The sequence below is a fragment of the Salmo salar genome, chromosome ssa18 (genome assembly GCF_905237065.1).
Source record: "Salmo salar chromosome ssa18, Ssal_v3.1, whole genome shotgun sequence".
Taxonomy (NCBI): domain Eukaryota; kingdom Metazoa; phylum Chordata; class Actinopteri; order Salmoniformes; family Salmonidae; genus Salmo; species Salmo salar.
Genome location: NC_059459.1, coordinates 44,610,340 through 44,631,456, shown reverse-complemented (window position 1 = coordinate 44,631,456; position 21,117 = coordinate 44,610,340). Strand labels below are relative to the sequence as shown.

At 43.8% G+C, this 21,117-nt stretch overlaps 1 protein-coding gene across 1 annotated transcript in view; it reads left to right on the top strand.

Annotated features, from left to right (window-relative positions):
- The first annotated feature begins 298 nt into the window (after positions 1-298).
- LOC106577433 (disintegrin and metalloproteinase domain-containing protein 9) overlaps positions 299-21,117 on the top strand; it is a 35,232-nt gene continuing 14,413 nt past the window's right edge. Inside the window, exons 1-15 of the mRNA XM_045701183.1 lie at positions 299-315; positions 4,021-4,130; positions 4,236-4,312; positions 4,415-4,493; positions 5,836-5,912; positions 7,654-7,846; positions 7,996-8,058; positions 8,408-8,479; positions 9,304-9,473; positions 10,672-10,762; positions 13,312-13,442; positions 14,914-15,085; positions 16,790-16,879; positions 17,118-17,313; positions 17,504-17,612. Of these exons, the coding sequence (XP_045557139.1) occupies positions 4,470-4,493; positions 5,836-5,912; positions 7,654-7,846; positions 7,996-8,058; positions 8,408-8,479; positions 9,304-9,473; positions 10,672-10,762; positions 13,312-13,442; positions 14,914-15,085; positions 16,790-16,879; positions 17,118-17,313; positions 17,504-17,612 (1,388 nt within the window). The 5' untranslated portion in view covers positions 299-315; positions 4,021-4,130; positions 4,236-4,312; positions 4,415-4,469. The remainder of the gene's footprint in view (positions 316-4,020; positions 4,131-4,235; positions 4,313-4,414; positions 4,494-5,835; positions 5,913-7,653; positions 7,847-7,995; positions 8,059-8,407; positions 8,480-9,303; positions 9,474-10,671; positions 10,763-13,311; positions 13,443-14,913; positions 15,086-16,789; positions 16,880-17,117; positions 17,314-17,503; positions 17,613-21,117) is intronic.

Genomic DNA, 21,117 nt, shown 5'->3' with positions numbered 1-21,117 from the left:
AGCCAAGAGAACTAGCTACAGATTGTTACATCAGATAATGTGATTTAAACAAATATTTTTGTTATCTGTTACTGGGAGTTACAGGTCACGTACTGTTTGGTGTCGCACAGAGAAATGTTTTCTTCTTCCTCAATTCATGGAAACAGGAAACTTTTAAAATGTCCGTGTTGAGTTGCAGGAGGTCTGTTTTGAAGATTAATATAGACAATTTTGAGGAAATGTTTCTGGCTATGTTGTTGCTACGGTGGCTCAAGAGAGACAAACATCGGTAATATTGCTGTGTTTTTTTTCTAGTTTTTCAAGCCACGGTCTTTAGTGAGTATGAGAGCACAGATGGTCGCTTCACCTAGCCGATATCTGCCAGGAGCAAAACTGAACCCGAGGTGCTTCCCACTGGGCAGCTGTAGAACGGTGTTGCTGATGGTAGTTAATGTGGCAATTATTTCCCCCTCACAGAAGTTTATTTCAATTAAGACAGCAGTCTATACAAGAAATAACTTATACTGAACAAAAATATAAACGCAACAATTTCAATGATTTTACTTTGTTACAGTTCATATAAGGAAATCAGTCAATTGAAATAAATGTATCAAGCCATAATCCTATGGATTTCACATGACTGGGCAGGGACGCAGCCATGGGTGGGCCTAAGAGGGCATAGGCCCACCCTCAGGGGAGCCAAGCCCAGCCAATCAGAGTTTTTTTTTTTTTTTTTTATTTTTTTTCCCCACAAAAGGGCTTTATTACTGACAGAAATAGTTTCATCAGCTGTCCGGGTGGCTGCAGGTGAAGAAGCGAATGTGGAGGTCCTGGGTTGGCGTGGTAACACGTGGTCTGCGGTTGGGAGGCCGGTTGGACGTAGTGCAAAACTCTTTAAAACGATGTTGGATGCATTTTTTTCGTCGAGAAATTAACATAAAATTCTCAGGCAACATCTCTGGTGGACATTCCTGCAGTCAGCATGCACACTCTCATGCAAAACTTGAGACATCTGTGGCATTGTTGTCCCACGGCAGCGTGGGAAGTAGCCCAACTACCTAGTGTAGTCAAGATCAGGGTGATAGTCTCAGTACGCACACTCGTACAAACAACGGTACACTCGTACAAACAACGGTACACTCGTACAAACAACGGTACACTCGTACAAACAACGGTGCACTCGTACAAACAACGGTGCACTCGTACAAACAACGGTGCACTCGTCAGGCACTCGTACAAACAGTGCACTCGTACAAACAACAGTACACTCGTCAGGCACTCGTACAAACAACAGTGCACTCGTATAAACAGCAATACACTCGTTAGTACTTTTAATAACAAATAAACAATCGTCAGTTTTACTAACTGCAGATTTAAAATGATTTGTGTAAAACTAACGGTGAAATACGGCTCAGACTCATCATCTGGCTTCAAAACAGAAGTACAGACTCTGGCGGTATGGTGGTTACGTGGTAAGAACCCGTTTAACCAATAATGGATCGCTGACGTGCCGCCGTCGATCTGCCCGCTGACGTGCCGCCGTCGATCTGCCCGCTGACGTCACGCCGTCGATCTGTCAACAATATACTCAAAATACTCTGAAAGTGGAAACGTTAAAAAAAAATATATTCATAAAAATTAGATGAGTAAAATATTGTCGTTGCATAGATATTCAGCCCCTTTGTTTAGGCAAGCCTAAATTGGTTCAGGAGTCAAATTTGGATGAACAAATCACATAAGTTACATGGATTCACTCTGTGTGGAATAATACAGGTTGCTGTGGGGTTTTTTTAACGACTTCCTCTGTCCCCCATACATACATCTGTAAGGTCCCTCAGTCTGGTAGTGAATGACTAACCCCTTTCTCTGTCCCCCATACATACATCTGTAAGGTCCCTCAGTCTAGTAGTGAATGACTAACCCCTTTCTCTGTCCCCCATACATACAACATCTGTAAGGTCCCTCAGTCTAGTAGTGAATGACTAACCCCTTTCTCTGTCCCCCATACATACAACATCTGTAAGGTCCCTCAGTCAACTATCGAAACTACAAAGACCAGGAAGCTTTTTTGAAAGCCTCATAAAGAAGGTCATTGATTGGTAGATGGGTAACAATAACAAATCAGACATTGAATATCTCTTTTTAAGCATGGTCAAGTTAATAATTATGCTGTGGATTATGTATTAAACCACACACACATCAAAGTGGCAGTCGTCCTTTTGAACTGAGCTGCAGGACCGGAATGAACCTGCTCAGGGATGTTACCATGAGGTCATCGGTGATTTTAAAACACGGCTGTGATGGGAGAACTAAGGATGGATCAACATTCTAGTGATTCAACAATAACGACTTAAATGACAGTGAAATAAAAAAATATATATACATCATAAAAATATACCAAAACATGCATTTTGTATGCAACAGGGCAACAAGTAATACTGTAAAAAAAAAAAAGAACACTCTTTTTGTCCAAATGCACCAAAAAGAAATTGGGCAAAAACAACGCATCACTAAGTAAAGGCGTCCGCATGCTTCCCAGCCGAAACAGTTCAGAACAGTTCGTGCATATATTATGAAAACATTTTGTGACATTTATGTTTGTTTTGGACTTTGGCGAGTGTTTTTATTTGGGCTGTTTGGACACAAGATTTTTTTCCCCGAGGCAAGCCAAAGTCTACGCTGCCTCGTCGACGATTGGTCAACAGTAGGGATTTTTCAATTAAGTGCCTGTTGTCATTCAACGAGACGACTCGTGCTCATGAGAAAAACATTTCACTTGAGAAAATACTGCACCAATCATTCTAGTCAGATGCAAAATCGTGCGACTACGATCTCCTTTGCAAAAAATTAAAATTAATGAATCATAGATTAATTCAGACTTTTGAGGAAGTGTATACTGACTACGGCGTCTCAAAACAAACAGTACAATTGCCTATTTATTTATTAGAGATAGAGATATCTATCTCATTTTTTTCAAGTGAATATCTTTTAAGGGAGTATGCGAGCAGACTCGTTCGGGTAGAATAGCTCCGCTCGGCACCATCGAAACTTAACTAAGCATGCTGACACCTGAACTGCCTCCTTGTTAACAAGCATGGTGGTGGCTGCATCATGTTATGGATATGCTTGACATCGTTAAGGACTGGGGAGTTTTTCAGAATAAAAATAAAATGGGATTGAGCTAAACACAGGCAAAATCCTAGAGGAAAACTGAAGCAGGTTTTCTTTATACCAGAGACTGGTAGAGGAATTCACCTTTCAGCAGGACAATCTAAAACACAAGGCCAAATCCACACTGGAGTTGCTTACCAAGAAACCAACATTCACTGACTTAAGTTTTGACTTAAATCTACTTGAATATCTATGGCAAGACTTTAAAATTGCTGTTTAGCCATGATTCCCAACATCTTGACAGAGCTTAAAGAATAATGGCTAATGTTGCACAATACAGGTGTGGTGAAGCTCTTAGAGACTTGCCCAGAAACACTCACAGCTGGAATCGCTGCCAAAGCTGTTTCTAACATGTATTGATTCAGGGAAGTCTATGTTTGTTATTTATTTTCTATTAATCTTTAAAAAATGTTTACAAAATAAATCAACTTTGACATCAAGAGTATTTTGTGTAGATTGTTGATAAAAGAAAATGACAATTGAATCCATTTGAATCCCACTTTGTAACACAATAAAATGTGATGAAATCCAAGGATACTTTCGCAAGGCCCTGTGTTTATGACGCAAGGTGATTTGTACATCAGTCCGTCTCGATTCGCCTTTCAAGTCGGCTTCAATGTCGAAGGCGCCTAATGAGTCACCTATACTCAGCAATACATCGTGTTTTCCACTCATTTATTTAACTTGGGACCATGCCAGTATGTCATCATTGACACATTTTCAGTAGATTGATGTTTCTTAATGAATTAGCTGTTTTGTTTGATTGGCCGATCAGACTGTAGCTGTGTGTGATGGCCGTTCGGGACATTGGCCATTGGAACATGAGTAGGCCAGTAGTTCCTAGCTGTTCTTTCTACCTTTTTTTCCCAGATATTTTCAATGGACAAACATCTAAACTTTCCAGCTACACGATTGTAAAGCCTCAGCTTATTCACAGGAGATGGGCAAGAGATGCCGACAGACTTCCTGAATCGGGAAAGGTAAGATACATCTACAGGTCTCCCAACTCGTGGTTTGAACACACGATGGTAAATGACGACTGGTGTATTTTCATGTGACTGTGTTGTTGTTGCAACTCATTTCAGACTGAAGAACCCGATGAACGTTCTTATTCACTGATCATTGACAACAAGGAACATTTCCTCCATCTTAAAAAGAACACGTAAGTCAGTTTATCTTCTATTACATACTAGTAATGACCTTAAGGTCACACAATTATATTCTTGTGGAGTGATCGGTGTATTTTAATTTTTTCTTTTATCAGAGAGTTTTTATCCAAAAGCTTTGTTCAGTTTTCCCATGATGCCAGTGGGAATCTGATGTCTACATATCCTAAACCTGATGTAAGTAGCAGAGACTACATTACAGAATGACATTGGGTGGATTGTAAGGGGAGACTCGGGTGGGAGGGGGACTGACAAGCTGGCTGGGGTTGGAGGGGGACTGACAAGCTGGCTGGGGTGGGAGGGGGACTGACGAGCTGGGTGGGGAGGGCTAGGCACGATGCGAGGGGTGGGGGGTGGATAGATATAGATATCTATATATCTCACTACCAGTCAAAAGTTTGGACACACCTACTCATTCCAGGGTTTTTCTTTATTTTTACTATTTAATACATTGTAGAATAATATTGAATATATCAAAACTATGAAATAACACATATGGAATCATGTAGTAACCAAAAAAGTGTTAAACAAATCAAAATATATTTTAGATTCTCCAAAGTAGCCACCCTTTGCCTTGATGACAGCTTTGTACACTCTTCGCATTCTCTCAACCAGCTTCATGAGGAATGCTTTTCCAACAGTCTTGAAGGAGTTCCCACATATGCTGAGCACTTGCTGGCTGCTTTTCATTCACTCTGTGGCCCAACTCATCCCTAACCATCTCAATTGGGTTGAGGTCGGGTGATTGTGGAGGCCAGGTCATCTGATGCCGCACTCCATCACTCTCCTTCTTGGTCGAATAGCCCTTACACAGCCTGGAGGTGTGTTGGGTCAATTGTCCTGTTGAAAAACAAATGATAGTCCCACTAAGCCCAAAACAGATGGCGTATCGCTGCAGAATGCTGTGGTAGCCATGCTGGTTAAGTGTGCCTTGAATTCTAAATAAATCATGGTCAGTGTCACCAGCCAAGCACCGTGACACAACCTCCTCCACGCTTCACGGTGTGAACCACACATGCTGAGATCATCCGTTCACCTACTCTGCGTCTCAGACACAGCGGTTGGAACCAAAAATCTCAAACATGGATTCATCAGACCAAAGGATAGATTTCCACCAGTCTAATGTCCATTGCTTCTGTTTCTTGGCCCAAGCACACCTGTTAATTGAAATGCATTCCAGGTGACTACCTCATAAAGCTGGTTGAGAGAATGACAAGAGTATGCAAAGCTGTCATCAAGGCAAAGGGTGGCTACTTTGAAGAATCTAAAATCTATTTTGATTTGTTTAACACTTTCTTTGTTACTACATGATTCCATATGTGTTATTTCATAGTTTTGATGTCTTCACTATTATTCTACAATGTAGAAAATAGTAAAAATAAAGAAAAACCCTTGAATGAGTCCAAGCCTTTGACTGGTGCTGTACATACATACGTTTTGACTGTATATTTCCACATGGTGGTATTAAATTACATGCCTGTTTATAGCTGCCTGTCACTTGGTTGTGTGTGTGTGTCAGGTCCATTGTTATTACCATGGGGATGTGGAGGATCATGAAGAATCTTTGGTCGCCCTCAGCACCTGCTCAGGCCTCAGGTCTGTCCCTCATTCACTTATATATAATAATACTAACTCTCAGTAACTACTGACCTCAGGTCTGTCTCTCATTCACTAAATATATATAATAATACTAACTCTCAGTACCTACTGACCTCAGGTCTGTCTTATATTATAATAATATATGCCATTTAGCTTTTATCCAAATCGCCTAACAGTTATGTTGCGTTCATACACTAACAGTTGTGCGTGCATACATTTTTGATCTATGGGTGGTCGTGGCAATCACACCTAATATCCTGGCGTTGTAAGAACCATGTTCTACTAACTGACCTACAGAGGACCTGGAGCCATGTTCTACTAACTGAACTATAGAGGACCTGGAGCCATGTTCTACTAACTGAACTACAGAGGACCTGGAGCCATGTTCTACAAACTGACCTACAGAGGCCCTGGAGCCATGTTCTACTAACTGAACTACAGAGGACCTGGAGCCATGTTCTACAAACTGACCTACAGAGGCCCTGGAGCCATGTTCTACTAACTGACCTACAGAGGACCTGGAGCCATGTTCTACTAACTGACCTACAGAGGACCTGGAGCCATGTTCTACTAACTGACCTACAGAGGACCTGGAGCCATGTTCTACTAACTGAACTACAGAGGACCTGGAGCCATGTTCTACTAACTGAACTACAGAGGATGCCATGTTCTACTAACTGAACTACAGAGGACCTGGAGCCATGTTCTACTAACTGAGCTACAGAGGACCATGTTCTACTAACTGAACTACAGAGGACCGAGCCATGTTCTACTAACTGAACTACAGAGGACCGCCATGTTCTACTAACTGAACTACAGAGGACTGGACCATGTTCTACTAACTGAACTACAGAGGACCGGAGCCATGTTCTACTAACGAAACTACAGAACGGAGCCATGCTCTATTAACTGAACTACAGAGGACCATGTTCTACTAACTGAACTACAGAGGACCATGTTCTACTAACTGAACTACAGAGGACTGGAGCCATGTTCTACTAACAAAACTACAGAGGACCTGGAGCCATGTTCTACTAACTGAACTACAGAGGACCTGGAGCCATGCTCTATTAACTGAACTACAGAGTACCATGTTCTACTAACTGAGCTACAGAGGACCGTGCTCTACTAACTGAGCTACGGAGGACCGTGCTCTACTAACTGAGCTACGGAGGACCGTGCTCTACTAACTGAGCTACGGAGGACCGTGCTCTACTAACTGAGCTACGGAGGACCGTGCTCTACTAACTGAGCTACGGAGGACCGTGCTCTACTAACTGAGCTACGGAGGACCGACCATGCTTTTTGTATTTGTAGACCTGTACACGGTTCTGTTTTATACCACATTCAGTGTTCCAATGAGAAGGCTTTCAGTGTCTCTCAACAAGGAAGTTGTCCAGTCCTTTCATAATAGTTTCCTTGTTTGTCTAACCAGTTATCCTGACTTTCCCTGTCCTCTACTTACATTTACATTTTTTACATTTTAGTCATTTGAGCAGACGCTCTTATCCAGAGCGACTTACATACATTTCATTTCATAAATGTTTTGTTCCCGTACTGGTTCCCCGTGGGAATCGAACCCACAACCCTGGCGTTGCAAACATGCTCTACCAACTGAGCCACACGGGACCATCGCTGACTTCAGCTTGATTCGAGGAAATGTTGTTAAACCATTGTGGTGATCTGTGAATGAAAAGTAATTTGTCACCAATCTGTCTGTTGCACTTCTTCTTCGTAGGGGTGTCATTCTCCTCGGCAACCAGAGTTATGGGCTGGAACCAATCAAGCAGTCGACAAACAACGAGCACCTCCTCTACCGCCTGGAGCACAGCCAATCGGAACCCTTTGTCTGTGGAGTGACCAATGAGACGTCGCACACTGAGAGTCACTCGCCTTTCCACCCTTCCCTCTCGATGACGGCACTTTTACGGGTTGGAATGTTTCCGTTACGCAGCGTAGCAGAATATAACAGATATTAAAGTGTTTTCAGGGTGAATGTACTGGATGTCTGTCAGACTAAACATGGATGCGAGTGGAAGTACCAGTCTCAATAAGGACTTTCTTTTCTTCTTCTTAACAGAGGAAACGTAATTTACCTCAGACCAGATACGTGGAGTTGGTGTTGGTTGCTGACTTTCTCAGGGTAAAGTACTTAGTATTTTGTTCAAATTTTGATAGATGATGTATAGGCCAACTCAGAGGTTTTCCGACCTCTCCTCTTGGATGCCCAGCCGTTCCATGTAGTTGAACTGTTCCCCAGCTAACACACCTGATTCAACTTGTCAACTAGTCATCAAGCCCTTGATTTAGATAAATCAGGTGAGTTAGTTCAGGGTTACAACAAAATTGTGATAATGTTTGAGGGTCCTCGAGGAGAGGTTTCAGAACCACAGAATCAGAACCAGAATGCTACTCCAATGGGTTATATTATAATGTATTCCTACATGATGATCAGCTGACTGAGTTCTGCCTCTTTCTGACCATGTCCACAGTATACCTACAAGAAAAAGAACGAGACAGCGGTGCGAGAGGAGATGGTGGAACTAGCCAATCTGCTGGATGGGGTGACAAAACATCTTTCCCTCTCTCTCCCTCTCTCGCTACTCAGTCTCAAGCAAACAACAATGTTACACTGAAACTGTACTTCCTCAGTCCTCTTCATCCTCATTGAGACATAAGGCTACAATGAGCTCTTCACCCAGGAGAAGCTAGAGAAAGTAGTAGACCAGGGATGTTCAAATATTACCCTGGGAGGTCCGGACTACTGCTGCTTTTCTGTTCTGCCTGATCATTAATATCACCCCACCTGGTGTCCCAGGTCTAAATCAGGCCCTGATCATTAATATCACCCCACCTGGTGTCCCATGTCTAACTCAGTCCCTGATTAGAGGGGAACAATTAAATAAGTGGCTTCCAGGTCGAGATTTGAAGGTAGTAGACAATCAAATGTATTTATAAATAAAGCCCTTTTTACATCAGCAGATGTAAACTCCCTAGAAGGGCAGGAACCTAGGAAGAAACCTGGAGAGGAACCAGGCTCTGAGAGGGTTTGAACTCCCTAGAAAGGAAGGAACCTGGAGAGGAACCAGGTTCTGAGGGGGTTTGAACTCCCTAGAAAGGAAGGAACCTAGAGAGGAACCAGGCTCTGAGGGGTGACCAGTCCTCTGGCTCTGGCTGTGCCGGCTGGAGATTATAAGAGTACATGGCCATTAAGTGAAGATGACCAGCAGGGTCAACTAATAATTACAGTAGTTTATATAGGGTGCAACAGGTCAGCTACCAGGTCCAGATTTGAATTTGAGGGTACTAGACTATTTGGCTGTGTGTCTGTAAAATAATTATCATAACGTGATATATTTTCTATGTAATGTTCTGTATTCATCTCCAGTATTATAAGAAGTTGAATATCCGCGTGGTGCTGGTAGGCCTGGAGATCTTTAAGGAAGCCAACCCCTTCAGTGTAGAAGGCTCTGCAGGGGAAGTGTTGGGACGGTTCGTCGACTGGAGGAAGACGGCGCTGCTACCTCGGATCAGGAATGATGACGCACAGCTAATTGTGTGAGTGGAGAGATGTCGCGTTGCGTCAATTCAAATCTGGTATTAGAACAAATTATTTGGCAAAGAGTAACTCAAGTTTTCTTTGTTCTTTAATTATTGCAAACACTTGAATGGTAAATATGTTGTTCGTATATATACGGTCTCACTGACACCACGCAGGGCAGACAGAGAAGAGAGCGTCACATCCTTTTGTTCTCCCTTATATACTCTGACAGAGATAGTTCCCGCTCAATGCTGCCCTGTCAGGGCGAGGATGAGCGTGGTTTAAACTTCCTCATCCTAACGTCGGCGTGCAGGCAGGTCCCAGCCTAGTGACGCACTTCCTGTCGCCGGGTGTAGTTCTTGTCTTCAGCAGTTGATTTATCCGTAGTTTATATACTTAATATTGTAGCATAGCTTCCCCAGTATATTATATAGGTTATGCAAATAGCCAGTTCAACCCTAACAGAGATGTATGGTTCTGTTTGGCTCAGTTGGTAAGAGAATGATGCTAAATAGGGTTGTGGGTTCAATTCCCATAGTGATCACACAAAACAGTCTGCTAACTGGTATATTCTGTTGTATTTTATATTTGCATATGTCAGTACATTTTATTTACGTTTGTCTCCTTTTTATTTAGTTCCATTTTAAGATTTGAATACCTCTGGTGTATAGTCTTTAGCCAGGTCTGTGATTTAATATCTGACGACAGACTATATCGTGTGTTCATCTATAATACTGAGCAGTTTGTCTCCAGTCACTCCATAACAAGGACTAGTTGATAGATGTTTTAAATTGTGTCCCCGATACCCAATCATCTTAAACCCTACGAGGTTCTGGACCACTGCTGGGTTTTCTCCTCTACCTGACAGTCAATATCACCCACCTGGTGTCCCAGGTCCAACTCAGTGGAGGAACAATGAACTAAAGCAGTGGAACTGGCTTCCGGGCCCACAGTTGAATTTGAGGGTTAAACTCTCTAATGTAAGTTGACTGTAGTGTCGACTGATGGGAGTTGGAATGTATTTTCTGTCATGTAAACCGATCTTCAGCTACAATACTTGTTCTGTAATGTTTGACATGTTTTATATGTTTCCCCAGTGGTCTGTTAGTTGATAATCTTTGTTTTTTCCTGTAATGTTTTATATCTTTCCCCAGTGGTCTATTAGTTGATCATCTTTGTATTGTCCTATGTGTTTTTCTCTCTCTGTTTCCCCAGTGGTCTTGCAGGAGCGTATGGGGGAGGGATCCTTGGCATGGCGTTCGTGGGAACAGTGTGTTCGATGGCCACCGCTGGAGGAATCAATGTGGTTAGTAGTGATAGGTTTGGCTTCTAAGCTTCATGTCTTATTCATCATTTAGGTGTCTTATTCATCATTTAGGTGTCTTATTCATCATTTAGGTGTCTTATTCATCATTTAGGTGTCTTATTCATCATTTAGGTGTCTTATTCATCATTGGGTGTATAGTAATTGCCATGGTGGGGGGGGTGTATTTTTTGCCATTGGTGGGGGGGGTGTAGTATTTTGCCATTAGGGGGGTGTAGTATTTGCCATTAGGGGGTGTAGTATTTGCCATTGGGGGGGTGTAGTATTTGCCATTAGGGGGGTGTAGTATTTGCCATTAGGGGGTGTAGTATTTGCCATTAGGGGGGTGTAGTATTTGCCATTAGGGGGGTGTAGTATTTGCCATTAGGGGGGTGTAGTATTTGCCATTAGGGGGGTGTAGTATTTGCCGTTGGGGGTAGTATTCGCCATTGGGGGGGTGTAGTATTCATCATTGGGTGTAATAGAGACATGAGGGGAGCCATAAGGAAGCTTGGGAGGGGCTGAGATCACATGTAGCAGTACTGATAAGGAGAGGAACTGTTTAAGGCCCATATCACTCAGCTCCCTGACAGGCAATAATGATGCACTGTTTAGTGATGAGGAGGAGACTTCACCCAAAGTGGGGTGTACATATACTACCACGGGTGGAACCATGTCTTTGTCTAATGCAGCTGTATTGACCCTCTGGGAAGAATTAACTTGGTTTAAAGTTTTCATTAGTTTCTGTAGGTTTAAATTCTCAAGGGTACAAACTCTAACAGTAGACAGTACAACTTACCCTTGTAGCAGACGAGCGCATAAAGCACGTTCCAAACTGGAAGCCCGCGGGCCAGATACGGCCGTTCAATGCAGCCGGCAACCCCCTGAAGGTTGATGTCAGTCTCATTTTAAAATCTTGTTAGTTGAAGCTAGAGAGATCTGTTTGTGCATTGGATGTGTCTCAATCCATCTGCGGTGTAAGGTGACAGCGCTAGGAGCCGTGTTTGTCCGACCACCATTTTCACATCCTGAAAATCTGTCTTCTCTCACAGGCATGTTTCAAACTCCAGGCCCGCAGGCCGGATACTGCACATTCAATGCAGCCCCGCAGGCAGTTTGAGTTTAAAGCCCCCATGCAGTCTTTAAAAAAATATATATACAAAAATAATTTCATGAAAAGAACTCCAAATATATATTTTTTTCAGGATTTATTTCCCTGTTCTTCCTTTTGCCATTGAAGTACTCAGTCTGATTGTGTGGGCGTGTTGATACACATTTTCTTTCATAGCCCTGATTTGGTGGACATACACCACCCCCCCCCTCAGAATAATCAGATTGTGATGTCATGCTGTGGGCCGAACCTCCATCCCACCTGACCAGGCTGATATTCCAGGAGTAAAATAATAACGATCTCACACTAAAAGAGCATTATCATAATTATCACTATTTCAGTGTTATTTCGACCTCAGTGTGGAAATATAATCATAAAAAAATCTGGAAAATGCACAGCAACTATTATTATTATTAGTTTTTTTGCTTTTTTGGGGGGGGTGAGATACAATTTAAATTTACATTTGAAATTACTGTAGTCCAATGAAACGGCTTCCTTTCTGGCATAGTGTTTTTGTCCTTACATCTAGCACACTAATCCTTGTAGCAGCTAGCCAGGACCCTAACACCTAGGAGGCTAATCATTGTAACCTAGCCAGAGACAGGACCCTAACACCTAGCAGGCTAATCATTGTAACCTAGACAGAACCCTAACACCTAGCAGGCTAATCATTGTAACCTAGCCAGGACAGGACCCTAACACCTAGCAGGCTAATCATTGTAACCTAGCCAGGATGCTAACACCTAGCAGGCTAATCATTGTAACCTAGCTGAAGTTGTGGTTGTTAGCGTTGTGAGGTCGTGTCAGCCACCTGATAGGTCTAGATTATTCATGAGTCAGTCAGATGTAGAAGACAATAGTGCAGTTTCTCAGACACACCATCTCTGCCTCCCAAATGACACCCTATTGCATGTGTCCCAAATGACACCCTATTGGATGCGTCCCAAATGACACCCTATTGGATGCGTCCCAAATGGCACCCTATTGGATGCGTCCCAAATGGCACCCTATTGGATGCGTCCCAAATGGCACACTATTGGATGCGTCCCAAATGGCACCCTATTCCCTTTAAAACACTACTTTTTACCCCGGAGCCTTGATCAACAGTAGTGCACTATAAAATAATAGGGTTGCCATTTGGGACTTAACTCATTAATAACACGGGAGTTAATCTGCTAAGGAAATGTAACAGGTAAAACCAGTCCACGATGACGAAGCACAGCGTCTGTGTTCATTCCACAGATTCTTCTTTGTGTTGTAATGTACCGTGTGTAAATACCGTGCTCCAACAGCTCCTGCTAACATTATAGTATTCAGAGTATCTTCAACTCTTTTTGTGCTTTTTGGTTTAAATCAAATGTCATTTCTTCTTAAACCTTTTTGGTTAAAAAAAAATCTAAATCTGAACAGCATGTGGTCTTCTACCAAATGTTCTTCACAGTATAGTGGAGACAACCTGGGCTACGTCTCGACTGTAGTGGCCCACGAGATGGGCCATAACCTGGGCATGAATCATGACAACGGCCGCTGTACCTGTAATGGAGGGAGCTGTATCATGGCTGCCTCGGCAACGTAAGTTAAAGTACTGCCCAACTGTCATCACCACAAACTAAAGCAACATTTTCTTTAGCGTTGTCTTTTCAGAGGCCGTCTGCTGTTCAAACTGTTTGTTGAACTATATTAGCTGTAAGGTTGCCACTGTATTGGTCAACACTATTTACACTCACCTGCTGAGTTACACTATATATACAAAAGTATGTGGACACCCCTTCAAATTGGTTAATTCAGCCACACCCGTTGCTGACGTGTATAAAATCTAGCACACAGCCATGCAATCACCATAGACAAACATTGGCAGTAGAATGGCCTTACTGAAGAGCTCGGTGACTTTCAACGTGGCACCGTTATAGGATGTCACCTTTCTAACAAATCAGTTTGTCAGAATTATGCCCTGCTAGAGCTGCCCTGGTCAACTGCTGTTATTGTGAAGTAGAAATGTCTAGGAGCAACAACGGCTCAGCCACGAAGTGGTAGGCCATACAAGCTGCCAGAACAGGACCGCAGAGTGCTGGAGCTAGTAGCGCGTAAAATGGTCTGTCCTCGGTTGCAACACTCACTACAGAGTTCCCAACTGCCTCTGGAAGTAACGTCAGCACAATAACTGTTGGCCGGGAGCGTCATGAAATGGGTTTCCACGGCCGAGCAGCCGCACAAAAGCCTAAGATCACCATGCGCAATGCCAAGCGTCAGCTGGAGTGGTGTAAAGCTCTCCGCCATTGGACTCTGGAGTAGTGGAGACGCGTTCTCTGGAGTGATGAATCACGCTTCACCATATGGCAGTCCGACAGACAAATCTGGGTTTGGCGGATGCCAGGAGAACGCTACCTGCTACATTGCATCGTGCCAACTGTAAAGTTTGGTGGAGGAGGAATAATGGTCTGGGACTGTTTTTCATGGTTCGGGCCCCTTAGTTCCAGTGAAGGGAAATCTTAACTCTCCAGTGTACAAAGACATTCTAGACGATTCTATGCTTCCAACTTTGTGGCAACAGTTTGGGGAAGGCACTTTCCTGTTTCAGCATGTCAATGCCCCCATGCACAAAGCGAGGTCAATACAGAAATGGTTTGTTGAGATCTGTGTGGAAGAACTTGACTGGCCTGCACAGAGCCCTGACCTCAACCCCATCGAACACCTTTGGGTTGAATTGGAACGCAGACTGAGAGCCAGGCCTAATCGCCCAACATCAGTGCCTGACCTCACTAATGCTCTTGTGGCTGAATGGAAGCAAGTCCCCGCAGCAATGTTCCAACATCTAGTGGAAAGCCTTCCCAGAAGAGTGGAGGCTGTTATAGCAGCAAAGGGGGGGAACAACTCCATATCGATGCCATGATTTTGGAATGATATGTTTCACAAGCAGGTGTCCACATACTTCTGGCCATATTGATAAGTGTATGTCTCATAGAAATGGAGTCATTGATTGTGACTGACAATGATTCCATCGGTATAGTATTCATGTACAGCGTTGTCTGTCTTCCCCTCTCAGTGGATCCACCCTCTTCAGTGACTGTAGTGCCTCTGACTTTGAGCGTCTGGTCCTGCGTGGAGGAGGTCTGTGTCTGTTGAACCAGCCCTCCCAGTCCAACATCGTCTCTGTGGCTAAATGTGGCAACGGCTTGTTAGAGGAAGGAGAGGACTGTGACTGTGGAACGCCCCAGGTACTCTCTTCCTGTCTGACTTCCTGTCTGACTTCCTGTCTGACTTCCTGTCTGACTTCCTGTCTGACTGCCTGTCTGACTGCCTGTCTGACTGCCTGTCTGTCTGACTACCCGTCTTCCTGTCTGTCTACATGGTGCCTCACCCATGATACTAGTGGAAAAAGTGACCTATTGAACGGCTTTCTATAATGCTTCATTCGTTGATTCATTCACACATTGATTGATGTATAATTGATTCAGAATGATTTTCGTAATATATATATAATATTTCTAATGTTACTTTGTGTTAATGGGAGCTTTGGCTGAGTGTTGGGTTTTGGATTCATTAAGGATCCCCATTTAGTTCCTGCCAAGGCAGCAGCTACTCTTCCTGGGGTTTATTATGGATCCCCATTAGTTCCTGCCAAGGCAGCAGCTACTCTTCCTGGGGTTTATTATGGATCCCCATTAGTTCCTGCCAAGGCTACATTGAGCTGGGAGAGATTGACATGCATATTATTAATGTTAGCTTTCCGAGTACATCCAAGGGCCAGCCGTGCAGCCCTGTTCTGAGCCAATTGTAATTTCCCAAGTCCCTCTTTGTGGCACCTGACCACACGACTGGACAGTAATCCAGGTGCCGCAAAACTCGGGCCTGCCAGTGCTATAAAGGCAGAGCAGTGCTTTATTATGGACAGACTTCTACCCATCTTAGCTACTGTTGCATCAATATGTTTTGACCATGACTGTTTACAATCCAGGGTTACTCCAAGCAGTTAAGTCACCTCAACTTGCTCAATGTCCGCATTCATTACAAGATTTTGGTGAGGTTTAGGGTTAAGTGAATTATTTGTCCCAAATACTATCAGCTTATTTCTTTCTATTCTTAAACTGACTGCAGCTCTTTAAGTGTTGCAGTGATTTCACTTGCTGTGGTAGCTGACGTGTATAATAATGAGTCCTCAGCATACATAGACGAACACGGCATTTTCTCAGAGCCAGTGGCAGCTCATTAGTAAAGATTGAAAAAAAGTAAGGGGCCTAGACAGTTGCCCTGGGGAATGCCTGACTCTACCAGGATTATGTTGACGAGGCTCCCTCTGTGTTCTGTTAGACAGGTAACTCTTTATCCACAATATAGCAGGGGATGTAAAGCCAAAACACATGAGTTTTTCCAACAGCACATTATGACCAATAATGTCAGAAGCTGCACTGAAGTCTAACAAAACATCCCCCACAATCTGTTAATTTTCACATTTCTCTCAGCCAATCAGTCATTTGTGTAAGTGCTGTGCTTGTTGAATGCCCTTTCTTATAAGAGTGCTGAAAATGTTAACTTGTTTACTGTGAACTAGCATTGTATCTGCTTAAAAAAAACAAAATCCCTAAAAGTTTACTAAGGGTTGGTAACAGGCTGATTGGTTGGCTGTTTGAGCCAGTAAAGGGGGCTTTGCTATTCTTGGGTAGCGGAATGTCTTTCGCTTCCCTCCAGTCCTGAGGACACATGCTTTCCTGTAGAAGTGGCAATATCGTTCAATATTATCCTCAGTAATTTTCCATCATATGTCAGACCCAGGTAGCTTGTCATGATTTGATATACAACACTTTAAGGAATTCAAAATTACAATGCATGTATTTTATAATTTGGTCAGTTATGCATGGATGTGTAGGGTTCAGAATACTTTTTTGGCATGCCTAAATTTGCTATTCTTGCCGATGTTGCAGGAATGTACCAATAAGTGCTGTGACGCGGCCACCTGTAAGTTGACCTGGGGATCGGCCTGCGCTCAGGGAAGCTGCTGCAAGGACTGCAAGGTTAGTCCAGCTGCTGTCGGTCTTCAAAACGGTATGGATTAGGGCGCTCCCCAAACCGGACAGCAAATAAATTATTTTTAAATTTATTAAAGCAGTTTGTTGGTGGAAGGCCTAGGATTGTGTTGCGCTATTTCGTCAGAGGTTTCAACTTGAGAGATTTCAACTTTTTGATGCAATGATGAAAAACCGATTTTTGAAAAATGAATGTTTCTCCGGCCTAATTTCTCTCCATTTTCAGATCAGTGTATCAGGGACACCGTGCAGGGGATCTGTCAATACATGTGACCTCCCAGAATACTGCAACGGCTCCACATCCTACTGTCCATCTGACTTCTATATCATGGATGGGCTTCTCTGTGAGAACAACGCAGCGTATTGTTACGAAGGCCGCTGCCAGACCTACGACTACCAATGCAAACAACTTTTTGAAAAAGGTAGGCTATTGTACAAATTGAACACCGCAAAATCTGACACATTTGACTGCAGAATCTGACACATTTGACTGCACTGGCCTTTTGTAAAACAAACAAGAAAGTACTGTAACATTGTGTCTGACAGTTTAATATTTTCCTTCTTTATTTCTTAGTTTGAAATGTTAAATCTTTGATTTGTTTTTCTTTCCAGGTGCAAGCAAGGCAGCAGACATCTGCTTTCAGACTGCTAATCTAAAGGGGGATGCGTTTGGGAACTGTGGAATGACATCGTCTGGGACCTATGTGAAATGTAGTTTGGCGTAAGTGATCTGAATTTGTCATCAACATTCATAATTGATGCAAAAGTAAGATAAGAAATATTTCATTACTTACACTACCAGTCAAAAGTTTTAGAACACCTACTCATTCTAAGGTTTTTCTTAATTTTGACTATTTTCTGCATTGTAGAAAAATAGTGAAGACATCAAAACTATGAAATAACACATATGGAATCATGTAGTAACCAAAAAAATGTTAGGTGGTTGAGAGAATGCCAAGAATGTCAAGGCAAAGGGTGGCTCTGTAAAATATATCAAATATATTTTGATTTGTTTTAACAATTTTTGGTTATTACATGATTCCATATGTGTTATTTCATAGTTTTGATGTCTTCACTATTATTCTACAATGTAGAAAATAGTAAAAATAAAGAAAATCCCTTGAATGAGTAGGTGTTCAAACTTTTGACTGGTAATGTATGTCTTAGTGAATTTATATTTGTTATTTTGCCATTCACATTCTTGCCCCCGGGCGGAGTGTAAAGCCCAGACGGAGCCCAGCCCCCCGGGGCGGAGCGGAGAGCCACTACTGAGGCCTTCCCTGTCTCCACTGTGTCCCCGCAGTAATGTAGAGTTACTACTGACGCCTTCCCTGTCTCCACTGTGTCCCCGCAGTAATGTAATGTAGAGTTACTACTGATGCCTTCCCTGTCTCCACTGTGTCCCCGCAGTAATGTAGTTACTACTGATGCCTTCTGTCTCCACTGTGTCCCCGCAGTAATGTAGAGTTACTACTGATGCCTTCTGTCTCCACTGTGTCCCCGCAGTAATGTAGAGTTACTACTGACGCCTTCCCTGTCTCCACTGTGTCCCCGCAGTAATGTAGAGTTACTACTGACGCCTTCCCTGTCTCCACTGTGTCCCTGCAGTAATGTAGAGTTACTACTGACGCCTTCCCTGTCTCCACTGTGTCCCCGCAGTAATGTAATGTAGAGTTACTACTGATGCCTTCCCTGTCTCCACTGTGTCCCCGCAGTAATGTAATGTAGAGTTACTACTGACGCCTTCCCTGTCTCCACTGTGTCCCCGCAGTAATGTAATGTAGAGTTACTACTGATGCCTTCTGTCTCCACTGTGTCCCCGCAGTAATGTAGAGTTACTACTGATGCCTTCCCTGTCTCCACTGTGTCCCTGCAGTAATGTAGAGTTACTACTGACGCCTTCCCTGTCTCCACTGTGTCCCCGCAGTAATGTAGAGTAACTACTGATGCCTTCTGTCTCCACTGTGTCCCCGCAGTAATGTAATGTAGAGTTACTACTGACGCCTTCCCTGTCTCCACTGTGTCCCTGCAGTAATGTAGAGTTACTACTGATGCCTTCCCTGTCTCCACTGTGTCCCCGCAGTAATGTAAAGTTACTACTGATGCCTTCCCTGTCTCCACTGTGTCCCCGCAGTAGAGTTACTACTGATGCCTTCCCTGTCTCCACTGTGTCCCTGCAGTAATGTAGAGTTACTACTGATGCCTTCCCTGTCTCCACTGTGTCCCCGCAGTAATGTAATGTAGAGTTACTACTGATGCCTTCTGTCTCCACTGTGTCCCCGCAGTAATGTAGAGTTACTACTGACGCCTTCTGTCTCCACTGTGTCCCCGCAGTAATGTAGAGTTACTACTGACGCCTTCCCTGTCTCCACTGTGTCCCTGCAGTAATGTAATGTAGAGTTACTACTGATGCCTTCCCTGTCTCCACTGTGTCCCTGCAGTAATGTAATGTAGAGTTACTACTGACGCCTTCCCTGTCTCCACTGTGTCCCTGCAGTAATGTAGAGTTACTACTGATGCCTTCCCTGTCTCCACTGTGTCCCTGCAGTAATGTAATGTAGAGTTACTACTGATGCCTTCTGTCTCCACTGTGTCCCTGCAGTAATGTAATGTAGAGTTACTACTGACGCCTTCCCTGTCTCCACTGTGTCCCTGCAGTAATGTAGAGTTACTACTGATGCCTTCCCCTGTCTCCACTGTGTCCCTGCAGTAATGTAGAGTTACTACTGACGCCTTCCCTGTCTCCACTGTGTCCCTGCAGTAATGTAGAGTTACTACTGATGCCTTCCCTGTCTCCACTGTGTCCCTGCAGTAATGTAGAGTTACTACTGATGCCTTCCCTGTCTCCACTGTGTCCCTGCAGTAATGTAGAGTTACTACTGATGCCTTCCCTGTCTCCACTGTGTCCCTGCAGTAATGTAATGTAGAGTTACTACTGATGCCTTCTGTCTCCACTGTGTCCCTGCAGTAATGTAATGTAGAGTTACTACTGACGCCTTCCCTGTCTCCACTGTGTCCCTGCAGTAATGTAGAGTTACTACTGATGCCTTCCCTGTCTCCACTGTGTCCCTGCAGTAATGTAGAGTTACTACTGACGCCTTCCCTGTCTCCACTGTGTCCCTGCAGTAATGTAGAGTTACTACTGATGCCTTCTGTCTCCACTGTGTCCCTGCAGTAATGTAATGTAGAGTTACTACTGACGCCTTCCCTGTCTCCACTGTGTCCCTGCAGTAATGTAGAGTTACTACTGACGCCTTCCCTGTCTCCACTGTGTCCCTGCAGTAATGTAGAGTTACTACTGATGCCTTCTGTCTCCACTGTGTCCCTGCAGTAATGTAATGTAGAGTTACTACTGACGCCTTCCCTGTCTCCACTGTGTCCCCGCAGTAATGTAATGTAGAGTTACTACTGATGCCTTCCCTGTCTCCACTGTGTCCCCGCAGTAATGTAGAGTTACTACTGACGCCTTCCCTGTCTCCACTGTGTCCCCGCAGTAATGTAGAGTTACTACTGATGCCTTCTGTCTCCACTGTGTCCCCGCAGTAATGTAGAGTTACTACTGACGCCTTCCCTGTCTCCACTGTGTCCCTGCAGTAATGTAGAGTTACTACTGACGCCTTCCCTGTCTCCACTGTGTCCCTGCAGTAATGTAATGTAAAGTTACTACTGACGCCTTCCCTGTCTCCACTGTGTCCCCGCAGTAATGTAATGTAGAGTTACTACTGATGCCTTCTGTCTCCACTGTGTCCCCGCAGTAATGTAATGTAGAGTTACTACTGATGCCTTCTGTCTCCACTGTGTCCCCGCAGTAATGTAGAGTTACTACTGATGCCTTCCCTGTCTCCACTGTGTCCCTGCAGTAATGTAGAGTTACTACTGACGCCTTCCCTGTCTCCACTGTGTCCCTGCAGTAATGTAGAGTTACTACTGACGCCTTCCCTGTCTCCACTGTGTCCCTGCAGTAATGTAATGTAGAGTTACTACTGACGCCTTCCCTGTCTCCACTGTGTCCCTGCAGTAATGTAATGTAGAGTTACTTCTGACGCCTTCTGTCTCCACTGTGTCCCTGCAGTAATGTAATGTAGAGTTACTACTGACGCCTTCCCTGTCTCCACTGTGTCCCTGCAGTAATGTAGAGTTACTACTGACGCCTTCCCTGTCTCCACTGTGTCCCTGCAGTAATGTAATGTAGAGTTACTACTGATGCCTTCTGTCTCCACTGTGTC